General features: G+C 39.1%; 3 protein-coding genes and 1 non-coding gene across 4 annotated transcripts; all 4 read right to left on the bottom strand.

The window, feature by feature from the left end:
• Positions 1-507: 507 nt before the first annotated feature.
• On the bottom strand, positions 508-2,205 carry LOC104418052 (NAC domain-containing protein 2). The gene is given in 4 exon segments (XM_010029259.3): positions 508-1,211; positions 1,214-1,307; positions 1,420-1,694; positions 1,911-2,205. Coding segments are annotated over 4 exon segments (882 nt in total). The 5' UTR covers positions 2,074-2,205; the 3' UTR covers positions 508-861.
• A 5,001-nt stretch (positions 2,206-7,206) lies between these two features.
• LOC120288655 lies at positions 7,207-7,335 on the bottom strand. The gene has a single exon (XR_005546757.1). It is a non-coding gene; the product is annotated as a U6atac minor spliceosomal RNA (small nuclear RNA).
• A 7,642-nt stretch (positions 7,336-14,977) lies between these two features.
• Positions 14,978-16,650, bottom strand: LOC104418057 (NAC domain-containing protein 2). The gene is made up of 3 exons (XM_010029265.3): positions 16,375-16,650; positions 15,710-15,984; positions 14,978-15,597 (listed from the first exon to the last, which is right to left on the bottom strand). Exons 1-3 carry the CDS (start codon positions 16,535-16,537, stop codon positions 15,154-15,156), a joined length of 882 nt encoding a protein of 293 aa, XP_010027567.2. The 5' UTR covers positions 16,538-16,650; the 3' UTR covers positions 14,978-15,153.
• Positions 16,651-22,469: 5,819 nt separating this feature from the next.
• Positions 22,470-24,350, bottom strand: LOC104418024 (NAC domain-containing protein 2). The gene is made up of 3 exons (XM_010029232.3): positions 24,075-24,350; positions 23,410-23,684; positions 22,470-23,297 (listed from the first exon to the last, which is right to left on the bottom strand). The coding sequence occupies exons 1-3, from the start codon at positions 24,235-24,237 to the stop codon at positions 22,854-22,856; spliced, it is 882 nt and encodes a 293-aa protein (XP_010027534.2). The 5' UTR covers positions 24,238-24,350; the 3' UTR covers positions 22,470-22,853.
• Positions 24,351-24,901: the final 551 nt, after the last annotated feature.

Below are 24,901 nucleotides of genomic sequence, written 5' to 3' on the forward strand. Positions count from 1 at the left end.
TTATTTTCTTTACAATGTTCCCCCGTCCTCATCAAGTTTGTTCTTTTCATATTTTGACTTAGCATCTTTTTTAGCATCTTTGAATAATCTTATTAATGAGCAATATCTCTCCATCGTACGGGCATGCAACTTGAGAGAGGTGAAATAATGACCATGATAAAAATAAAAATAAAAAATCCCAATTTTTCTGGCTTTCGCCTTGCAATTGTCATTCGTTTCTTCACATCTTTGCAAATACCCTGGCAATTGCACCATACTTTTGAATGGGTGTTTCTAAGGATCTTTAAAAAGGAGATCACCAACTCATTCCTATCTGTCAATTCAATTAAAGAGCAAATCTAATCTATTGATATGAAACATTAGAAAATTTGTGGTAGGACACTTTACATGGAAGTCATGAAAAAAATATCATAACTTGTTACGATTCCATAATCTATGAAGATTTTTTACAACTCAAAAATATGTCGCTCGATATACCATGGAACATCCCCTTTCGGAACTACTTTCAATAGAATTAAAAGACAATGATGAAAATTTTAGTAATCTTTCTCTAAATGAAATTTCGAAACAATGTTGTTACAATCTTACAGGAAACAATTTCCCTGGATATTTTCATCAGGTATTTACAAGAACAACAAGAGGTGACATGATGCCAAGCACTACAAAAATTTTTCTCCGGTGGCTACTGGATGCACCTCAACACTTGCTTCTCTCTCCAGCAAAATCCAGGACTGACTCTCAAGTCTGTAGCCCCCACATGAGCAATTTGTCCAAGACAGAGATTGTCTTTGATTCATCACCACGCTGGTGGATCACGCAATTTCATCGAGAACTCCACTTCTGTTTTCTCAACGGACTTGCTCAAAATGGCTTCTGCAAGTACGTGGACGCGTCCTGAAGAGGCGAGAACAGATCCAACTGATACTGTCCTTGCGCGAACGCCTCGTCCAAGAAGTCATCCATCGATTCGAACTGGAAATCGAGGGCCTTCTCCCAACCTTCCAACTTCACCTCGCTCTGAACTTCCTTCTCGCACGCCGAATCCGGGGACACCACGTGCTCCGAGCAGCAGCTAGAATCCGTGTGCAGCCTCGGCATCGACTCCGACGAGTCCATGTACGTGTGATCCATAGTCATTAGCGACCCATATTGCGGAGGTGTGTTGTAAGGGTTCATCGCCGCCGGCATGACAATCTGCGGCTTGGTCTCCATTTCCGGAACTCTGCCGGTTTATCGTGCGCGGAGGGGAAATGCTTCTCTATGGTGCCCTTCTTGTTGTATATCCGGCATAGAACCCCGTCATCAAGCTGCAATATTAGCAAGGATCGACGTTAATCATTGAGGTTCCTTCATGAACTCGACCAATTACATGTGCGGGAACACCGAAAACAGTGAGAAGAAGGGAAAGACAGTAGTTACCCTCGAGTTGTTCTTCTTGCCGGCAGATCGATCGACGTTGGCGAGGCGGTACTCGTGCATGATCCAATTCGTCTTCACTCCTTTCGGAGCTTTCCCGGCGTAAAACACAAGGGCCTTTTTTATGCCAAGCGTCTTTGGGCGGCCAATCGGCTTATCGGCTCCAGTCGCCTTCCAATACCCAGTTCCGGCTGCCCGGTTCGGCCGTGACCCGTTGGGGTACTTGCGGTCCCTCGGAGAAAAGAAGTACCATTCTTTTTCACCATACAGAGCCATTTCTGCAATTCCAACCCAAACTCCATCAGAAATCATGCCCTTCCAGTAACAAATCCAAATAAAGAACCGATTTTTCACAAGAAAATCGCCAAAAAGTGGCAAAACTCGTCGACCCATTTTTCAGAACGGGATAATTCACCAAAACCAACAGAAGCAGAAACAGAAATTGGTCAGCAACAGAGCCTAGAGAAAGAAGCAGAGGAAGGGTCTGAAAGTACCAGGAAGGTCCCAAGGGTCGAACTTGTAGAGATCGATCTCGGCAATGATGGGGGCGGAGATGGGCAGCGAAGCGCACTTGCGAATCAAGTAATCGCTCACCAGCTCTTCGTCCGTGGGGTGGAACCTGAACCCCGCTGGTAACTCCATCTGCGCCTTCTTCATCTTCTCTCTCTCTCTCTCTCTCTCTCTCTTCTCTCGACTCTGTTCGTCTTCTTCTGCTAACTCTCTGGTCCGTGCCCTTTTCTACCAAGCCTTGAACTTGCTCAACTCTCGAACTCGAATTCACAGAGAAAACGTCAGACTACTAGGGGTTTATATACAGACACGACCTCTCTCAATTTATATTTTCCCTTTTATTTTTTCTTAAATTCTTGGGAAATTCAGACACGTGGGTGGAGAGATCCCACACAGCGACGGGTCGGGTGTACATACCGGATCGAAAACGTGGGGAGGAAGGCACAAAAGGCAACAACCGGAGCTCCTTCGGCGACAGGTGGCGAGCGCATCCGAGTGAGTTGTCGACTGGTCAATCGCAGGCCGACACGCGTGGGGCGGGCTCGTGTTATGTCATGGCGTCCGTCAGCTAATCTGTCTGAACTCGGCGCATGGGTTGTGGGGAGGGGCAGTTAAGGTAATTTAAATGGTCCCTTGCGACTCCTTGAAGGTTGCTCTCCCTGCCCTTTTGGCCCTTCCTGGAGTCAAACCCACGTTCATTTGGCGAAAGATACCGCGCCATGTTACCACTCAATGAAGTTCGAGACAAATATGTCTTACTCACTAGTCCATAAACAATGAGTACAGAGCGTGTTGGGAAAATTTACTCATCTTATTGGACGTCTTGTATTCTCATGTTATATTAATACTAATATATTCAATCACGAAGTTTAAAATAATATTACATTTAATTTCATCGACTGTTGTGATGATTAAAATATTGTACGAAAACATAAACGAAACATTTATTAGTTAGTATTTTAATTTCATTTTTTGGCCAATCATCTGGTTTTTGCTAGGTGTTGTCAAATTGTGGCTATATGAGCATAGGTTAAAGATCATCAAAACACAAATGGCTCTATGACCTGTCCCACTAGGGAGCAAAGAAGTCAAAGGAGGTGGATATTCTAGTTTTCTCCTGCGAATTTACTGGCGATGGTTTGATGACTTTCGGCGGCTCTACTACGAAGGTCAAACAACGCCGGAAGGTGGTGAGATTTGGACTATAATTGACCACGGCTGCACATGAAAATATCTAATATATTAAGTATTTTTGGTGACGACCACAATAAAAAAAAGTATTTTTGGGGCTATGAAAGTATCAAATCACTCGTGCCATAAGCAACATAAATGGCATGATTACCGCTCGCTTTGTCAGGGGTTCTTTAGTGAAAAAACCAGTCCGATCTCAAAAGTCAACAAGTTACAAAAGCGAAATACATGTAAAAAGTCAAAACACTTTGAAGCAGTTGAAGTCAATGGGAAAATCTACATCAGAATATCTATCTATTGGGGATTAAAATCCTTCCAGAAGAAAAAGTATTCGTCCTGAAAGATTTATGTCGGGAGCTACATAGGTTTTTTATTACACCACATCCTTTTTCATGATATTAACGAGGTAAGAAAAAATGCTTAAATCCAAGGTGATAGAAATATACACGAGTCATTGATTCCTCCATTGGTTATATGGCATGTGTTTTTCTCAATCTCTTATTGAAGAAATTTATTTTATTGGATCTCTTAGTGGGTTATAAATATTGATATTACCCTCAAACAAATTTAGGTTATAAATATTGATATTACCCTCAAACAAATTTAACTTAATGTAAATAAAAGTGATTTCTTGAAACCCACTCAATCAGAAAATTGGTTTGAGGAGATTTTCTCCAACTAGGGACGGAGGAATATATGGTCTTCCTGAGGATCAATCTTGTCGCCATGAAAGACATACTTAACAGATTTAATGAGTTCATGTAACCTGGCCTAACCTAAAAAACAATTGAATTCTATATAAAAAAAAAAATAAAACCACACTTTAGTTGAAGATGTACTTATGCCAAAACAAACATCCAAGCAGAGCAAGTGTTGGTCAAATAACAACCACAAATTCATACGAACTTTAATTCGAGTCTTAATCATTTGATCAATAAGTTTAGGAGAGTATGTTTTATTGCGATATTAGTTCATCATTCTCTTTCTTTGTCGTGATTGATTTTTACTTATCAAACACAAGAACTCACATTCATCAAACATTTACACGTATACAGACAGGTATATCGAGGCGATGAGCACCTGGAATAAGGCTGGAGACATTAATCCTTTCCTTTATTTGAGCAAATTGATATACCAAAGGTTATTGTAAATTGCAAACGCAGGTCATAATGATTTGAAGAACATTTTCCTATAAATAATTGCTTATATCACTTAAAATAATTAGTCGATGAAAAATATTTTATTATGCATTTAAATATTTTCATGAACGAAGAAAATGTTTTTCATTCAATCATTTTTATAAATGATACAAGCAATCATTTATAGGAAAATATTTTTAAATCAGTTTTGTCAAATGATTTTAGGTCTTCTAGGTTTAACGCATGTGCAACTTGGCTCAGTCAAAGTGACATCTAACGAGCTGTAGGAGACAATGGGCTTGTTAGCTTTGGGTTTACTATGTTTGGCCAAAAAAAATTATAATTAAGCATCATCCAAGCCGGCTTTCATATAATCAACCAATTATCGTTTTATCAAGTCGATCAAAATTAAATGTAGATAAACAAAGAAAAAGAGATACGGAAATATTGCTGTACAAGCTTCTGCTCGGACCAGTAATTTGTCGATGCTAGAAAAAGAGATAGGAAGTCATTATCTGGCTAGGACACGAGGTTGATGTGAGTGACGTGCTCCACGAGCAAATAAATTTAGACTGTGCCCATTTTAGTTTTTATCGTGCAAGTGGAGGTAGAAGGCTCACGGGTGGTGAACTTCTTTTCCCGGAGAAGAAGTAGTGACATTATCTAGGGAATAAGCATCGGCTATCTAGGGAATAAGCATCGGCTAACTCAGTGCCAGCAGCACGGTAATATAAAGGATACAAGTGTTATTCGGAATGATTTGGCGTAAAGTGTCTATAGGCGGCTTTTAAGTCCGCCGTCAAATTGCAAAACATGATTTTTTTTTTTAATTGGATCAATACTTCCAATTTAATTAGTATTAGTAAAGGATCCGTGGATAAATATAGAAAAGCGTATTTCTAATCGTAACTAAATCTTCCATTTTTTCTTTTTGATAGGAAAGATTGGAGCAAAATAGCTATAAATTAATAAAATTAAAAGATGATTTTAGTTTACTATCCCAAGTTTGTCTATGAAGAGTAGATCTAATTGTATTAGTGTCTAGAATTGATTTCTTTTGTGTAATACTAATTGATAGGGCCTCATTGGTAAGTGCTACAATATCTCGTACATTGAAACCCATGGTTATGGACCCAAATCCATTAGTATGGAACATTTTCTTTTCAAGTGAAATCCCCTAGTATATAAAAGGGTAAAAAAGTGAATTCTCGATGTAGATGCTATATAGTTGGTTCTCATCCTTCAGAGACTACGAATGTAATAGAAGCATCCATCGACAAAAGGACCCTAAGATGATCATCTCATGGCTAATGAGAATGAATCAAATCAGATGGTTCTATTTCTCAATCTTTTTGTTAATATTGAAAATATTTTTCATTTATTCATTTTTTATGAACCAAACACACCCAATTGCTACAAAATTTTCCCTTGTCCATGTGTCGTTATCACAAAGTGGGAATAAAGTAGTTCTTCAGTTGAGCATATTCACATTTCAAAGAACATTCGACATATTAGTGGTATTGTGTTTATCTTGGCACCAAGAAACTTTGTGCAACTTACAAAAAGAGAATGAGGACAAGTAGATATTAATTACGATTCCAAAACATTGGGGTTTATCAAAAATAAGATGGGAACCTCTTGGGATTAATTATTCCTAAAAACGTTATATTTAACTCAATATTTGTTTTTCTAATATGAATGAACGTTTGGAGCTTTTGAGCACCTGAGTAATCCTCATTGACCATAACAATTCTTCTTCCCCACACATTGAGTAATTATTCGAGACAGACAAATCTGTGCTCCTTGAGGTGGCCCTAAGAAAATGTGCAAATGTTATGATTCGAATCATAGATTGAACGAGAAAGACGAGCATATTTACCACCTAAGCAAAACCTATGTATCCATCAAACCCTTCGAGTTATGCATAGTTGACTAGGGGCATGGCTCATGAATCGGAGGTTGCATGCTTAAATCCCACCACTTGCATGCAAATTCCTATGAGTGAGGTCCCCCACGCAAGTCAAAAGCCCGGACTTACTAGTACATAAAACTTGTAGCTATTTTATGGGTCTCTAAGTAGTCGGGTTTTCATACTCATGCCTTTAGAGGGTGCATCAAGACAACCATATTACGATGTCACAAAGAAACTAGTGGGATCATTGTCGATTTTAGAGGAAAAGTTATGTAGAGAAAGAAATGACAGGCATATGTTTAGGATTAAGTGGAAGCAAAACCTATAACATTTCGCTTTCCCGTCAAAATAAAATAAAATAAAAAATTATTATTTGGATTTCTAGAAATTATGAAAAATTAAATATATGTGAATTTACGCATTATTATTCACATATTGTGAAAAATGAAGTACATTAGATTTAAAAAAAAAAAAAAGAGCAAAAATACGTAGATTGTAAGACTTTGATTAATAAAAAGTGGAAAAGCAAAAGACGATAAACGCATGTGGTTTTATAGATATGATGTAAGCATAAGATTAGTCTATTTCGGCTGACACAATCGGGGGCAGCCGCCCTCTCCTCCTGGTCAAAATGCCAAAAAGTCTTTGCTTGGGCCTCACGTCGCTGACAGCAATGAAACCTTAATTAGATAGGATTCAAGTTTATCCAATCGATCAGCTTTTCCTTTTTTCTATATTTCTTTCCCTTAAACTGAAAAAAAGGAAAAGATAAAACATGGAAGCTTCGGGTTCTCCTAGGAAAGGAACGAAGTCCTTTGTCTTGTCAGGTGACGTCTTGCATGACTTCAACGACCCGTGCAAGTGACGTCGAGGATTCATAAGCACGTCCACTTCCTCCATAAAATTCGAAGATAATGGCAAAAATAATCATTGAATAAAATTTGTATAATGCCATTATTAAGTTTTCAGATTATTCAATATAGTTTATAGACTTCTGATACAAGTCCAATTTAGTCATAATTTTTCTTTTTTGGTGAATAAAAAATTGGGTTAGAGATCCACTGCGAGATGGGTAGCTTAACCGGATGTGTTGGTAACAGGTAAGCCAAAAGGTTGTTTCCGTCCATGTTAGGGGAGATGCCAACCATCTCTCCTTTCTACGAACACAACCAATTTTGTCATAATTTAGTAATAAATAATATGAAAATATTTAATATAGTCATTTCATTAATTTAGTTTTAGGGACAATGTTGAACATCTTCTCATAATTTAAAGACGAGATTTTACATGAACATATCACACTGCATGTTAAACTAAAGTTCATGGACCAAATTTAACAAACTAAAAATTCATTGATCCCATTATTCATTTAGTCAAAATTCATGTATCATTTGTGTAATTATCCCTAAAACTAATAGGACATTCCAAGTAGCTATGCTGAATTTTGAATTGCATTATTGGTTTGTTGATGGATTTTATAAAGTTATTATAGCTTACAATCAAATACACTTTTCGGGTGCACCCAAGTCTTTTAAGCAATGTGATTGAAGCGGTCGTGTCTAATTTTCTTGGTCACTAAGGGCGTGCATGACAAAATTTCTAGAACAAAAATCAATTTTTAGCTAGAAATTGATTTCCCGTTGATGAGTTTCTGAGTAAAAAATGCGTTTGATAACAATTTAAAATTTCTATTTCTGAAATAAAAATTCTTTTGATAACATAATAGAATTTCTATTTTTAGGAGCAACAATGATCGGTGTCGATGGCTAGAGTCGCGTTCGGCGTGCAGTGACCGATGACGGGCGATCAAAGTCCGAAGTCCGATGTTCGGTGTTTGGTGCCAAGTCGATGACCGACGGTAGGCAGCCAAAGTCCGAGTCCAACACCAAAGTTCGACGACCGACAACTAGCATCCAACATCCGAAATTCGATGTCGACGTCCAACATTCGTAATCTAGCAACAAGAGGTCGGCGGTGAGTGGCTAGTGGCCGGAGTCCGACGATGTGCGTGGGCGGCCGACATTCGGCGGCGAGTGGCGGCGGCGAACGGTTGCCAATGAACATCGATAGTTGGTGGTGAGCCTTAGACATCCAATGATTGGCAATAAGTGGCCAACGACCAATGGGCGTCCGGCATCCGACAACCGGCAATTGGTGACGAGCGGGCGGAGTACAATGGCCAGCGACCGACGTCCGGTGGCTGGCGGCTGGTGGCTGAGGTTGGTGGCGGGCAGGCGGCAATCGGCAGTAGGCGGCCAAACAGCGCGGCGGGGCGTCGGCATCCCACGGGCGTAAGTGGGCGATGGGCGGCGAGAGTGAACGATGAAAAAAAAATTGATTTCTCATTTTTGTTTCAGAAATAGAAAAGCTTAAAATTTTAACTTATGATTTCTACTCCAAATCTATATCGAAATAGAAATCTATTCCAAAAATAGAAAAATGAAATTGCGTTACCAAACGGATTTTTGTTCAAAACATGTTAAACAGAAAAATAGAAAAATAGAGAACATAAATTTTGTCATGCATGCTCTAAGTGTCCTTTTTGTGACCCGACTAGAATGATAAAACTCGGGAAGAGTTTGATAAAACAATTGTGTTATGGCACGTTAATACAATCCAGAAAAATAAATAAATCGGGGATTGAAATGGTTGTAGCCGATATGGGTGTGCAACCGGACTGGATATACTTGGGAACCGAACCAGCCCACCCGAAAAATAGGGTCGGGAGCTAGTTCCCGTCAAAACCGGTCTGAGAACCGGTCCCCAAAATTTGGACCGGTTTTGGAATCGATTCTCGAACCAGTTTTGTAAGTAGAGGTCCGAAATCCTTTTTTTCCCTGATTTATATTCTTACTCCCACAATCACACGGTGTTTTTCCTCTCGACTCTCTCAAACACGCACAACACTCCTCCTTTGTCGTTCATTTTCTTCACTTCCCTCCCTCACCGGCTCCCTCAAGCACTTGTCAGACGGACGGACGATGTCGTCCCGCCAAATTTTTGTGTACCATATGGATTGACTCGCCTAATTTCTCTTTTGTATGAAGAGTTATGCTTGCATAAATGGGTAACTTCATGTAGTAGTTGTGGGAATAAGATTAATATTAGACTCATGTTTGTTGCTAATTCTTTATTTTATGATTTTATTTATTATAATTAGCCTTGTGGATCCTTAATTTTTCGTTTAGTCAAAAAGTTCATGTATTTATTTATTACAAGTGCTTAATGTTTCAATACAAATTAGGAGAATCATGTTATTTTCTTGTATATTAATATAAAATTCGAAGTTGTATAGGATATCGGGATATTATAAAAATAGGTTCCAATGAAAACATGGTTGGCCTTGGGCAGAATTTAAAAAACGAGGGTGAATTGGGTACATGGTCCAATATAAATAGGGTCGTACAAGGTGCTAGAAAAGAAAGCCAGGTTATAACGAGGTCGGTCTGAAGTCAGGTCTGAGACTGCCCGATCACCCCTAATAGCCGATGTGATATGTAAGGGGACAAATTGAGACAATTCATATACCTCAAGAGCAAAAAACAGGTAGTTCTTATCCTTAGCATTTTAACACAATGATCCAAATTGAAGATGGCCCCTTTCTAATAATAATGACCTTTCTTTGTCCAATACGTGAGTCCATGCACCGTGGAATGATCACGTGTTCATGTCGGTCCTCGTCGCTGTCTTTGTGTCGGATGATGAAAGTGTGGCGTGGTCCAAGTGAAATGAACCATGTGTCGGAAAAATCACTTGTTCATGTCGGCCTTCGTTTTTCTTTTTTTCCCCATTGTTCCTTCCTTATCTATTTTTCTTTTTCCGTATTTCAATGACCCAACTAGAGATTGTCCTACTGTTCGGTGTACCAATTTAATAAACCGTATCTCTATCATTTAGAATAACTCATATATATGAGCAATCTCTCGACATATAGACATGAACCTGCTCCTCAAAAAGCCTAAACAGGGGAGGCAAAATATAAGACCTTGGGTCAAGAAATATTTAATTTTTTTTCCATCTTTTTGAAAAATGTTTCCAGCTCATTAAACGATTTTATCTAAATTGAATTATGTGCTTGATGCATGAAAGTTTAATGGCATTTTAAAGATTATGAAATATTATTTATATGTTAAAGAGGCGGTCAAGAATGGAAAGTGGTTATTAGCTTGGACTTTGTTTTGGATAAAGTATTGTTTTGAAACCCCCCATGATTATACACGGTGTTATACAAGTCACCCAAGGAGAACAGAAGACAGATAAAAGTCCACTATTGACAACAACTTATATATAACATTTTTGTTAATATTAAAAATATTTTTCATTTATTCATTTTTTATGAACCAAACACACCCAATTGCTACAATTTTTCCCTTGTCCATGTGTCGTTATCACAAAGTGGGAATAAAGTAGTTCTTCAGTTGAGCATATTCATATTTAAAAGAAGATTCAACATATTAGTGGTATCGTGTTTATCTTGGCACCAAGAAACTTTGTGCAACTTACAAAAGAGAATGAGGACAAGTAGATATTAATTACGATTCCAAAACATTGGGGTTTATAAAAAATAAGACGGGAACCTCTTAGGATTAATTATTCCTAAAAAACGTTATATTTAACTCAATATTTTTTTCTAATATGAATTAACGTTTGGAGCTTTTGAGCACCCGAATAATCCTCATTGACCATAACAATTCTTCTTCCCCACATTGAGTAATTATTCGAGACAGACAAATATGTGCTCCTTGAGGTGGCCCTAAGAAAATGTGCTAATGTTATGATTCGAATCATAGATTGAATGAGAAAGACAAGCATATTTACCACCTAAGCAAAAATTATGTATCCATCAAACCCTTCGAGTTATGCATAGTTGACTAGGGGCATGGCTCATGAATCGGAGGTCGCATCTTTAATCCCACCACTTGCATGCAAATTTCTATGCAAGTCAAAAGCCCGGACTTACTAGTAGATAAAACTTGTAGCTATTTTATGGGTCTCTAAGTAGTCGGGTTTTCATACTCATGCCTTTAGAGGGTGCATCAAGACAACCATATTACGATGTCACAAAGAAACTAGTGGGATCATTGTCAATTTTAGAGGAAAAGTTATGTAGAGAAAGAAATGACGGGCATGTGTTTAGGATTAAGTGGCTTTCCGTTAAAATAAAATAAAATAAAAAATTATTATCTGGATTTCTAGAAATTATGAAAAATTAAATATATGTGAATTTACGCATCAATATTCACATATTGTGAAAATGAAGTACATTAGATTTTTTTCTATAAAAAGAAAATGAGCAAAAATACGTAGATTGTAAGACTTTGATTAATAAAAAAAGTGGAAAAGCAAAAGATAATAAACGCATGTGGTTTTATAGATATGATGTAAGCATAAGATTAGTCTATTTCGGCTGACACAATCGAGGGCAGCCGCCCTGTACTCCTGGTCAAAATGCCAAAAGTCATTGCTCGGGCCTCACGTCGTTGACAGCAATGGAACCCTAATCAGATAAGATTCAAGTTTATCCAATCGATCAGCTTTTCCTTTTTCTATATTTCTTTCCCTTTAAACTGAAAAAGATAAAGATAAAACATGGAAGATTCGGGTTCTCCTAGGAAAGGAACGAAGTCCTTTGTCTTGTCCAGGTGACGCCTTGCATGACTTGAACGACCCGTGCAAGTTACGTCGTGGATTTATAAGCACGTCCACTTCCTCCATAAAATTCGAAGATAATGACAAAAATAATCATTGAATAAAATTTGTATAATGTCATTATTAAGTTTTTAGTTTATTCAATATGATTTATAGATTTTATGATACAAGTCCAATTTAGTCATAATTTAGTGATAAATTATATGAAAATATCTAATAGTCATTTCATTAATTCAATTTCAAGGACAACGGTGAACATCTTCTTATAATTTAAAGACGAGATTTTACATGAACATATCACACTGCATGTTAAACTAAAGTTCATGGACCAAATTTAACAAACTAAAATTCATGGATCCCATTATACATTTTGTGTAATTATCCCTAAAACTAATAGGATATTCCAAGTAGCTATGCTGAATTTTGAATTGCATTATTGACTGTTGATAGATTTTATAAAGTTATTATAGTTTACGAGTCAAATACACTTTTCAGGTGCTCCCAAGTCTTTTAAGCAATGTGATTGAAGCAGTGTGTCTAATTGTTCTAGGTCACTAAGGGCGTGTATGACAAAATTTCTAGAATAGAAATCAATTTTTGGATGAGCCAGAAGGCAGTGCACTAAATTGATTTCTCAATTTCTATTTCATGAACGAGTTTTTAGTAAAGAAACGCATTTGATAACAATTTAAAATTTGATAACATAATAAAATTTCTATTTTTAGGAGCAGCAATGACCGGCGTCGGTGGTGGAGTCGACATTCGGCGATCAACGTTCGGTGTCCGGTGGCGACGGTGGGCGACCAAAGTCCGAAGTCCAACGTTTGGCGTCCGACACCAAGTCCAATGATCGACAACGGGCGACCAAAGTCGAAGTCCGACACTCAAGTCCAATGACCGACAATAGGCGTCCAACGTCCGGAGTTCAATGTCTAATGTCCGACATCCAGAGTCTAGTGATAAGAGGTCGACGGCGAGTGGCTAGTGGCCGGAGTCCGGCGGCCAGTAGGTAGTGGTGGACGGTTGTCGATGAACATCCGATGGTTGGTGGTGAGCCTCCGACATCCAATGATTGGTGATGAGCGGCCAACAACCGTGGGCATCCGGATCCGCGACCGGCGGTTGGTGACGAGCGATCGGAGTACGATGGCCGGCGACTAACGTCCGGTGGCCGGTAATGGCTGGTGGCCAAGGTTGGTGGCGAGCGGCCGAACCGTGGTGAGCATCCTGCATCCCACGGGCGGCAAGTGGGCGACGGGCGGTGACAAGAGTGAACAATGAGAAAAATTTTGATTTCTCATTTCTATTTCAAATAGAAAAGCTAAAAATTTTAATTTTTGATTTCTACTTCAAATCTATATATGAAATAGAAATTTGTTCTAGAAATAGAAAAATGAAATTGCGTTACCAAACAGATTTCTATTCCAAACCTATTCCGGGAAGAAAAATAGAAAAATAAAGAAATAGAAATTTTGTCATACACGCTCTAAATGTCCTTTTTGTGACTCGACTGGAATGATAAAACTCGGGAAGAGTTTGACAAAACAATTGTGTTATGGCACGTTAATACAATCTAGGAAAATAAATAAATCAGGGATTGAAATGGTTGTAGCCGATGTGATATGTCAGGGGACAAATTGAGACGATTCATATACCTCAATAGCAAAAAACAGGTAGTTCTTATCCTTAGCATTTTAACACAATGATCCAAATAAAGATGGCCCCTTTCTAATAATAATGACCTTTCATTGTCCAATACGTGAGTTCATGCACCGTGGAATGATCACTTGTTCATGTCGGCCATCGTTGCTGTCTTTGTGTCAGATGATGAAAGTGTGGCGTGATCCAAGTGAAATGAACCACGTGTCGGAAAAATCACTAGTTCATGTCGGCGTTCGTTTTCTTTTTCCCCCGTTGTTCCTTCCTTGGGTCAAGAAATATTTAATTTTTTCCATCTTTTTGAAATTATGTCTCCATTTTAGCTCATTAAACGATTTCATCTAAATTGACTTATGTGCTTGATGCATGAAAGTTTAATGACATTTTAAAGATTATGAATATTATTTCTATGTTAAAGAGGCGGTCAAGAATGGAAAGTGGTTATTAGCTTGGACTTTGTTTTGGCTAAAGTCTTGTTTTGAAACCCCTGATAATTATCCACGGTGTTATACCAGTCAGCCAAGGAGAACAGAAGACAGATGAAAGTCCACTGTGGTTTGGTTGAGCGTATCTATAATATGGATTTTCTTTCTTGTTCGGCCGTTGGACGTATTTTTTGGAAATATATATGTTATGCAACCTGGCCGTGAGAGGTAGTCTTGAAGCGTCGTATAATGAGTGCTTGAAATTGGGCTCGTAGTTCTCGAACGATTAAATTCTTGTGATAAGAATTTATTTATAATTCATTCATAAAATTGAGAGATTATTTTGTGAAAAATTATGAGACTAAACACTACGTGGATTATTCGATATAATTGACGTTTGGGAAATATTAAAAGTGTTGAGTGAATTAAATCCTGTGAATGTAGGTTACTATAACTTAATCACGTGAATTTGGAGTTTAATTTATTTTTTTATTAAATTTATTTTATTATTTGATCGCTTGCAAAGTGACTGTTTTCTCTCACTTTTTTTAGGCAAATACCCCTGCGATTGCACTAGTACTTTCCAACAGGTGTTTCTAAGGATCTGTTAAGCACAGAGCCCCAATCCCTTAATAATTGCCGAATCAAATAAATTGTAAATCTCGCTCATTGATCCTAAAACCTCTAGAATTTCGTGTCATGACACTTTCTATAAGAGCTACAAAGAAATACAAGAAACTATGACCTCCCACGATCCAAAAATCCATCTCTCAATGAAACATAAAACGGTCCATTTTGAACTCCATTCAATTGAATTTTCGATAGCAAAGAATAATAAACCAATCTCCATTAAATAAAATATTGAAACAATTTTGCTACAATCCTACAGCAAATAGTTTCGTTAGGGACTTTCATCAGGTATCTACATGAGATGACATGAGTTAACACGATTCTAAACGCTAACTGTACCGACCACCGCAGACCCATCAAGATCGCGGCGCATCTGCCGGGTCGTCTCTCGGCCAATTTAGAGCCGTACAGATTGCTTTCGCTGTGCTACTGGATGCACCCCAGCAAAACCCAGCAAAGCAAAATCCAAGGACTAACTCTCGTCTATAGCCCCCACATGAGCAAAATTTGTCCAAGACAGAGATTGTCTTGATTGATCACCATGCCAATGGAGCCTGCATTTCAATGCAAAGCAACCCGAATGGAATGGTCATCCGACTTCTGTGTTACTCAACGGACATGATCAGAATGACTTCTGCAAGTACATGGACATGTCCTGAAGAGGCGAGAACTGATCCAACTGATACTGTTCATTCGCGAAAGCATCGTCCAAGAAGTTATCCACCGAATCGAACTGGAAATCGAGGGCCTTCTCCCAATCGTCCCACTTCGCCTCGCTCTGCACTTCCTTCTCCCATGCCAAGTCCCGGGACACCGCGTGCTCCGAGCAGCTAGAATCCGTGTGCAACTTGGGTACTGACTCTGACGAGTCCATGTACATGTGATCCGTAGTCATTGGCGAATGCGCATATTGTGGAGACGTGTAAGGGTTCAGTGCCGTCGGCGTAACAATCTGTGGCTTGATCTCCATTTCGGGGAAGTCTGCCGTTTCATTGAGCGTGGAGGGTGAATGCTTTTCTATGGTGCCCTTCTTGTTGTGTATCCGGCAAAGAACCCAGTCATCAAGCTGCAATATTAGCAAGCATCGACGTTAATCATCGAGGTTCCCCTATGAACTCGTCCAATTACATGGGCGGAACACCGAAAACGGTGAGAAGAAGGGAAAGACAGTAAATTACCCTTGAGTTCTTCTTCTTGCCAGCGGATCGATCGATGTTGGCGAGGCGGTACTCGTGCATGATCCAATTGGTCTTCACTCCTCTCGGAGCTTTCCCGGCGTAAAACACAAGGGCCTTTTTTATGCCGAGCGTCTTGGGGCGGCCGATGGGCTTATCAGCTCCGGTTGCCTTCCAATACCCGGTTCCGGCTGCCCGGTTCGGCCGTGATCCGTTGGGGTACTTGCGGTCCCTGGGAGAAAAGAAGTACCATTCTTTTTCGCCGTACAGAGCCATTTCTGCGATTCAAAGCCAAAATCCATCAGAAATCATAACCCTCAGCAGACAATCAAATGGTTTCGAATTCACGAGAGATCTTGAAGGCTAGTCAACCAGAGTCAAAATCATCATGCTTAATCCTTGACAACGAGAAATCAAATTAAGAAATCACCCCTCTTCTTAACCCACATGTCAAAATGAAAAGTTCAAACTGTCGAGAAATGCATTTCTTACTACAGTGACAAATCCAAATAAAGAACGGATTTTTTCACAAGAAAATCACCCAAGAATTGGCAAAACTCGTTGACCCATTTCTCAGAATGGTATGATTCACCAAAACCAACACGAGCAGAAACAGAAATTGTTCAGGAACAGAGCCTGGAGAAGCAGAGGAACGGTCTGAAAGTTACCTGGGAGGACCCAAGGGTCGAACTTGTAGAGATCGATCTCGGCAATGAAGGGAACGGAGATGGCGTGCGAAGCGCACTTGCGAATCAGGTAATCGTTCACCAACTCGTCGTCCGTGGGGTGGAACCTGAACCCCGCTGGTAACTCCAACTGCGCCCTCTTCATCTTCTCTCTCTCTCTCTCTCACTCTTCTCAACTCTGTCGACTCTGCGTTCTGCTACGACTCTGCGGTCCCTGCTTTTCGCTTCCAAGCTTTGAACTCCTTCAACTTTCGAACTCGAATCCACACAGAAACACGAGAAGACCAGGGATTTATATATGGAAATTCAGACACGTGGGACGGAGGATCCCGCACAGCGACCGGTCGACTGGGCAATCACAGGCCGACACTTGTGGGAGAACTCCGGTTATGTCATGGCATCCGTCAGCTAATCTGTCTGGACTCGGCGAATGGGTTGAGGGGAGGGGCAGTTAAGGTAATTTAAATGGTCCCTTGCGACTCCTTGAAAGTTGCTCTCCCTGCCCTTTTGGCCCTTGTGGAGTCAAAAACCTTGTCCTTTTGGCAATAGATATCGTGCCATGTTACCCCCTACAATAAAATCCTAGACAGATATGTCATCCAATATTAAGACCTTAGTCTTGAATTTTCGGGATTCTGTGTTTTAGTTTACAAACCACATCAATATACACTTTAAGACTCTTGAGATATAAAAAAAATTTCATTCATGACTTCATAAAATAACAAGTAGAGAGCATGTCAAGGAAATTTACGCATTTTACCGACATCTTATATTCTCAAGTTTGAATTAAAATCACATTTATTTTCATCAATCGATTAAAGTGTTATGTGAAAATCTAAACGAAACATATATGAGGTAACATTTTAATTTTGTTTTTTGGCCAATCAATCTTGTTTTCACTGGGTCTTGCCAAATTGGCGATATGGGCATAGGGTAAAGATCATCAGAGCATATGCGGCTATACGACCTACCCCAATAGATAGCAGAGAAGTCAAAGGAGGTGGATATTCTAGTTTTTTTCCTGCGAATTAACTGGGGATACTTTTGATAACTTTCGGCGGCTTTACTACGAAGGTCAAGCAACGTGAAAGGTGGTGAGATTTTGACCATATTTGACTACGGTTGCACATTAAAATATCTAATATATAAAGTATTTTTGGGGCTATGGCAGTATCATATCACTCGTGCTATTAAGCAACATAAATGGCATGATTACCTCTCACCCAGACAGTGGATCTTCAGTGAAATAAACCAGTCATATATCAAAAGTCAACAAGTTACAAAAGCCAAATACATTTAAAAATTCAAAACACTTTGATGCAGTTGAAGCCAATGGGAAAATCCACAATAGAGATCTATCGATTGGGGATTAAAATTTCACCAGAAGAAAAGCTGTTGTCCTGAAAGATTTTTGTCGGGAGCTATATTTATATAGTGGTAATTGATAACACCACATCCCTTTTCATGATATTAGTAACATAATAAAAGATGCACGAGTTCGAGGTGTTAAAAGTATATACGAGTTATCAATTCCTTAGTTAGTTGCAATTTTAGGTCATAATGATTCCTAGAGAAGGAACTAAAATAAATAATTAAGGGTGTGTTTGTTTTTTGAAAATGAATAATTTAAAAAATATTTTCCTATAAATAATCGCTTATATTGCTTAAAATAATTAGTTAAAGAAAAATATTTTTAAGTGTTTAAACATTTTCATGAACAGTGCAAATTTTTTGTTTATTTATTTTTATAAATAATACAAATAATCATTTTTAGAAAAATATGTTTGAAATAATTCAATTTATACAAAACAAACGAAGCTTAGGAAGATCTCAATTTCATCGAAATGATTATTGGGTCTTCTAGGTTTAACGCATATGCAACTGGGCCTAGTCAAAGGGACACCTAACGAGATTTAGAAGACAGAGGGTTGTTTGCTTCGGGTTTACTAATAATTAAGTATGTTTGGCCAAAAAAAAAAATTATAATAAGGCATGATCCAAGGCGGCTTTTATATAATCAAGCAACATATCGTTTTATCAAGTCAATCAATACTAAAGGTATCCAATGAAAGGGAGTAGATAAATAAAGAAATACGGAAAATAGTGAAGTAGGAGCTTCTGCTCCGACCAGGTATTTGTCGATGCTAGAAAAAGAGGAAGGAAGTCATTGTCTAGTTAGGACGGGTTGATGTGAGTGACGTGTTCCATGAGCTAATTGTACTTAGATTGTGCCCCTAGTTTTTGCATTATATTGTGCAATGAATTGAACTCCATTTATTTTGTAAATAATGAATGATTCAAAAAATATTTTCCTAAAAGTATTTGTTTATATTACTTAATGTAATTAGTCAATGAAAAACTTTTTTTTTATCGACAATAACTATGTCTAATATATTTGGTTCATTCATTGCACAAACAAACATTTTTAGTAAAATATTTATGGAATCATTTATTTTTTTCTGAGCCAACACACCCATTTGGTACAAATCTTTCCCTTGGCCATATGTAATTATCACATTGTTGGAATAAAGAGGTTCTTTAGTTGAGCACATTCATATTTCAAAAAAGATTCGACATATTAGTGGCATTGTGTTTGTCCAGACACCAAAAAACTTTGTTCAACTTACAAAAAGAGAATGAGGACAAGTAGATATTAATTACTACTCCAAAACATTAAGGTTTATCATAAATAAGACGTGAACCTCTTGGGATTAATTATTCTAAAAAACGTCATATTTAACCCAATATATATATATATATATATATATATTTGTAATATGTAATATGAATAAACGTTTAGAGCTTTTGAGCACCCGAATAATTCTCATTGAGCATAATAATTCTTCTTCCCCCACACATTGAGTAATTATGGAGACAAACGAATCTGTGCTCCATAAGGTGGCTCTAAGAGAATGCATATAATATAGTGATTTGAATCAGAGGTTGAACGAGAAAGACCGGCACACTTACCACCTAAGCAAAAACTATGCATCAATCAAACCCTTGAAGTCATGCATTGTCGATTGTGGGTATGGCTCATGAATCAAAGATCGCATGTTTAAACCGCACCACTTGCATGCAAATTCTTTTGAGTTGGGTCTCCCACATAGGTCAAAAGCCCAAACTTGCTGGTTCATAGAACTTGCAACTGTTTTATGGGTTTCTAAGAGTGCACATGGTAATGTTTTTGTTTCCGAAAACAATTTCTACTCAAAAACAATTTTTTTTTTTTAAATTTCTATTCCCTAGACAAGTTTCTGAGCATTTGAAAACATTTGAAAGATTTGAAAGAAGAAATCGGAAAATGGTTAAAATTTTTAGCTTCTCAATTTCTGAAATAGAAATTGAGAAATCAATTTCGCAGAAATCAAATTTCTATTTAAAGGAACATATATGCGTTTGGTACAATCTTAAATTTTTTTGTGACTTAGGATTTCTTTTAATTTGTTAATAATTTTATTACAAATTTCTCTTTCCTTTTTTTATTTTTCTTATTCTTCCTCTACTTGATCGCCAACTTGGGTGGAGCCTTGTCACCCACCAATGAGGTCCCCTCGAGCCTTGTCGTGACTTGGTGATGCTCGACCTTGCCCAGCCATCACGAGATCGATGTCGCCTGGCCGGGCAAGTTCCAAACTCACCCAGCCACAATGAGACTTCATTGAGGCTAGCAACCGATTAGGGGAAGAAGAGGAGGAAGAGAAAAGGAAAGAAAAGAGAAAATGCTCATTTCTTGAGTTGTTCCCAAGAACAAAAAAAAAAAAAAATTGTTTCTTGTTTCTATTTCATATCTATTATTAAGAATAAAAGCCTACACAAACATATTTCTATTCTAGAGAATAAAAGAAAAAGAAAAAGAGAGAGAAACAAAAACATTACCAAACACGTCCTATGTAGTCGAGCTTTCATACTCATGCCTTTGGAGGGTGCATCAAATTATATGTCAAGTCGCTAGCAGACAACCATGTTATGATGTCACGAAGAAACTAGTGGGATTCTTGTTGATTTTAAAGGAAAAGTTATGAAGAGAAAGGAACGAGGGGCATGTGTTTTAGGATTAGGTGGAAGAAAACATGTAACCTCTCGTTTTCCCGCCAAAATAAAAGAAATTATTATTTAATTTTCTAAAAATTATGAAAAATTAAATGTATGTGAATTTACTCGTCGACATTCACATTAGATTTTTTTTTTTTTCAATGAACGAAAATATGTAGATTGTGAAATTTTTGATAATAAAAAAGTGGAAAAGCAAAAGATGATAAACGCGCGTGGCTCGGTACATATATGATGTGAGCCCAAGATTTGTCTATTTTGGCTGACAACCAGGAGCAGCCGGTCTCCCGTCAGGCCTGGTCAAAACATAAAATGGCAAAAAGTCTTTGCTTGGGCCTCACGTCGTCGACAGCAATGAAACCTTAATTAGATAAAAAGTATCAGCTTTTCTTTTTTTCTTTTTATTTTTCCCTTAAACTGAAAAAAGATAAAGATAAAACATGGAAGCTTCGGGTTCTCCTAGGAAAGGAACGAAGTCCTTTGTCTTGTCCAGGTGACGTCTTGCATGACGTCGTGGATCCAGAAGCCTCGTCGATGTTACCTGCCGCCCGCCTCCGACGAGACAGGAACCTTGAAATTCGCCGTCGATTCACTGTTCGATCTTCTTTTCCATGGGGCGTTTTTACGCTCTTGCATGGATTATTACTAGTCGTGGGCCCACCCTAAATCTTTGTGGGGCCCTCTTGTCCTCCCTTACTTCTTTTTTAAGGATCAATACATCGAATCGAAATTCATGTGTTATTTGTGTAATCATCCTTAAAACTAATAGGATCTTCCAAGTAGCTATGCTGAATTTAACCTATCTATTAATAGATTTTAGAAATTTATTATAGCTTACGATTAGATATGCTTTTCAGGTGTTCTCAAGTCTTTTAATCAATGTGATTGAATTGATCAAGTCTTATTATTCTTGGTCGCTAAAAGCGTGCACGAAAAATTTATGGAACATAAATCAATTTTTAGTCATAAATTAATTTCTCAATTTCTATTTTTTAGATGAATTTATGAACAAAGAAACACGTATAATAACAACTCAAGTTTTCTATTTTTGGAAAAATGCTAGTGGTGAGCGGTCAATGTCCAATGTGCAACGGTTAGCAACCAGCAGTGAGTGGGCGGTGTCCAGCAGCCAACATCTAGTATCCGTCATATCACAGGGGGGGTGAGAGGCGGGCAATGACGAGTAAATGATGAAAGAGTTTTTATTTCTCACTTTTTATTTTGATTTCTACGTCAAATCTATTTTTGTAATATAAATCTTTTCAAAAAAAATGAAATTACATTACCAAATAGATTTTTATTCCAAACCTATTTCGGAGAACAAAAAAAACAAAAAAAAATAGAGAAATAAAAATTTTGTGATGCGAGCTCTAAGTGTCCTTTTCAATGATGCGACAGGATTGATAAAATGTGAGAAATACTTGCTAAAACAATCGTGCTACGCCGCGTTAGTATAGTCTTGAAAAATAAATAAATCAGGGATGGAGATGGTGGTAGCCGATGTAATATGTAGGGGAACAAATTGAGACGAGTTATACCCCTCGAGCAAAAAACAGGGAGCCCTTATCCTTAGCTTTTTAACACAACGATTATCCAAATTAAAGATGGCCCCTTTCTATTAATGACCTTTCCTTGTCCAATACATGAATCCATGCACGGTGAAATTATCACTTGTTCATGTCGGTCGCCGTTGTCGCCTTTGTGTCGGATGATGAAAGTGTAGTGTGGCCTGGGTGAAATGAACCACGTGCTTTATTGATTTATTTTCGTTTTTCATAATGTTCATTCCTGAACCTCTCGACGTATAGACATGAACCTGCCCCACAAAAAGTCTAAACAGGGGGGGGCAAAATATAATCAACTTGGGTCTAGAAGCATCCGATTCTTTACATCATTTGACCTGAAAATGTAGCTGTTTTCTCCCACTTATTTTGGGCAAATGCCACCGCGACTACACAAGTAATTTCAAACAGGTGTTTCTAAGGATCTGTGAAACATAAATTGGCCCCCTTTGAACAACTCCATTCACTTGAATTTTCCACAGCAATGAATATTAAAACAATCTTCCTTCAATAAAATATTGAAACAATTTTGCTACAATGTTACAGCAAACAATTTCACTAAAGACTTTCATCAGGTATTTACAAGTTCCAAACCCATCAAGATCGCGGCACTTCTGCCGTGTCATCTCTTGGCCAATTTGGAGCCGGACAGATTACTTGCACCGTGTTATTGGATGCACCTCAACGCTTTGCTCCTCTCTCTGGCAAAACCCAGCAAAGCAAAATCCCTGGACTCTAGTCTATAGCCCCCACATGAGCAATTAGTGCAAGACAGAGATGGTCTTGATTAATCACCGCGCCAGTGGATCATGCAATTTCAATGTGTAGCAACCCGAATGGACTCAATCAGAATGACTGCTGCAAGTACATGGACATGTCCTCGAGAGGCGAGAACTGATCCAACTGAAACTGTCCTTGCACGAGAGCGTCGTCCAAGAAGTCATCCATTGAGCCGAACTGGAAATCGAGGGCCTTCTCCCAATCGTCCCACTTTACCTCGCTCTGCACTTCCTTCTCGCAAGCTGAGCCTGGGGACGCCGCGTGCTCCGAGCAGCTAGAATCCGTGTGCAGCTTGGGTAAAAACTCTGACGAGTCCGTGTACATGTGATCTGTAGTCATCGGCGAATCCGCATATTGTGGAGATGTGTACGGGTTCAGCGCCGCCGGCATAACAATCTGTGGCTTGATCTCCACTTCGGGGAAATCTGCCGTTTCATTGAGCGTGGAGGGTGAATGCTTTTCTATGGTGCCCTTCTTGTTGTGTATCCGGCAAAGAACCCAGTCATCAAGCTGCAATATTAGCAAGCATCGACGTTAATCATCGAGGTTCCCCTATGAACTCGTCCAATTACATGGGCGGAACACCGAAAACGGTGAGAAGAAGGGAAAGACAGTAAATTACCCTTGAGTTCTTCTTCTTGCCAGCGGATCGATCGATGTTGGCGAGGCGGTACTCGTGCATGATCCAATTGGTCTTCACTCCTCTCGGAGCTTTCCCCGCGTAAAACACAAGGGCCTTTTTTATGCCGAGCGTCTTTGGGCGGCCGATGGGCTTATCAGCTCCGGTTGCCTTCCAATAACCGCTTCCGGCTGCCCGGTTCGGCCGTGATCCGTTGGGGTACTTGCGGTCCCTCGGAGAAAAGAAGTACCATTCTTTTTCGCCGTACAGAGCCATTTCTGCAATTCAAAGCCAAAATCCATCAGAAATCATAACCCTCAGCAGACAATCAAATGGTTTCGAATTCACGAGAGATCTTGAAGACTAGTAAACCAGAGTCAAAATCATGCTGCTTAATCCTTGACAACGAGAAATCAAATGAACAAATCACCCCTCTTCTTGACCCACATGTCAAAATGAAAAGTTCAAACTGTCGAGAAATGCATTTCATACTACAGTGACGAATCCAAATAAAGAACTGATTTTTTCACAAGAAAATCACCCAAAAATTGGCAAAACTCGTCGACCCATTTCTCAGAATGGGATGATTCACCAAAACCAACACGAGCAGAAACGAAAATTGTTCAGGAACAGAGCCTGGAGAAGCAGAGGAAGGGTCTGAAAGTTACCTGGGAGGACCCAAGGGTCGAACTTGTAGAGATCGATCTCGGCAATGAAGGGGACGGAGATGGCGTGCGAAGCGCACTTGCGAATCAGGTAATCGTTCACCAGCTCGTCGTCCGTGGGGTGGAACCTGAACCCCGCTGGTAACTCCAACTGCGCCCTCTTCATCTTCTCTCTCTCTTTCTTCTCAACTCTCTCTACTCTGCGTTCTGCTACGACTCTGCGGTCCCTGCTTTTCGCTTCCAAGCTTTTGAACTCCTTCAACTTTCGAACTCGAATCCACGGAGAGGCACGAGAAGACCAGGGCTTTATATATAGAAATTCAGACACGTGGGGTGGATGGATCCCGCGCAGCGACGGGTCGGAGTGGATGTATCTGGACCGAAAACGTGGGGAGGAAGGCGCAAAAGGCCACAACCGGAGCTCCTTCAGCAACAGGTGGCGAGCGCGGCCAAGACAAGTTGAGTGCCGACTGGTCAATCAAAGGCCGACACGTGTGGGAGGACTCGGATTATGTCATGGCGTCCGTCAGCTAATCCGTCTGAACTCGGCGAATGGGTTGAGGGAGGGGGGCAGTTCAGGTAATTTGAATGGTCTCTTGCGACTCCTTGAAAGTTGCTCTCCTTGACCTTTTGGCCCTTCATGGAGTCAAACCCTCGGTTCTTTCGGCAACAGATATCGTGCCATGCTACCCCACACAATGAAATCCGAGACAGATAAGTTATCCAATAAGGGTAATTCTAGCATGATGGTCTCACCGTCTCATGGTCAAAGAATTACGCTATTGGATTGGGAAATATCCAATAATAAAATCTTAACATTGACTTTTCAA

Source organism: Eucalyptus grandis, chromosome 9 (genome assembly GCF_016545825.1).
Source record: "Eucalyptus grandis isolate ANBG69807.140 chromosome 9, ASM1654582v1, whole genome shotgun sequence".
Taxonomy (NCBI): Eukaryota; Viridiplantae; Streptophyta; class Magnoliopsida; order Myrtales; family Myrtaceae; genus Eucalyptus; species Eucalyptus grandis.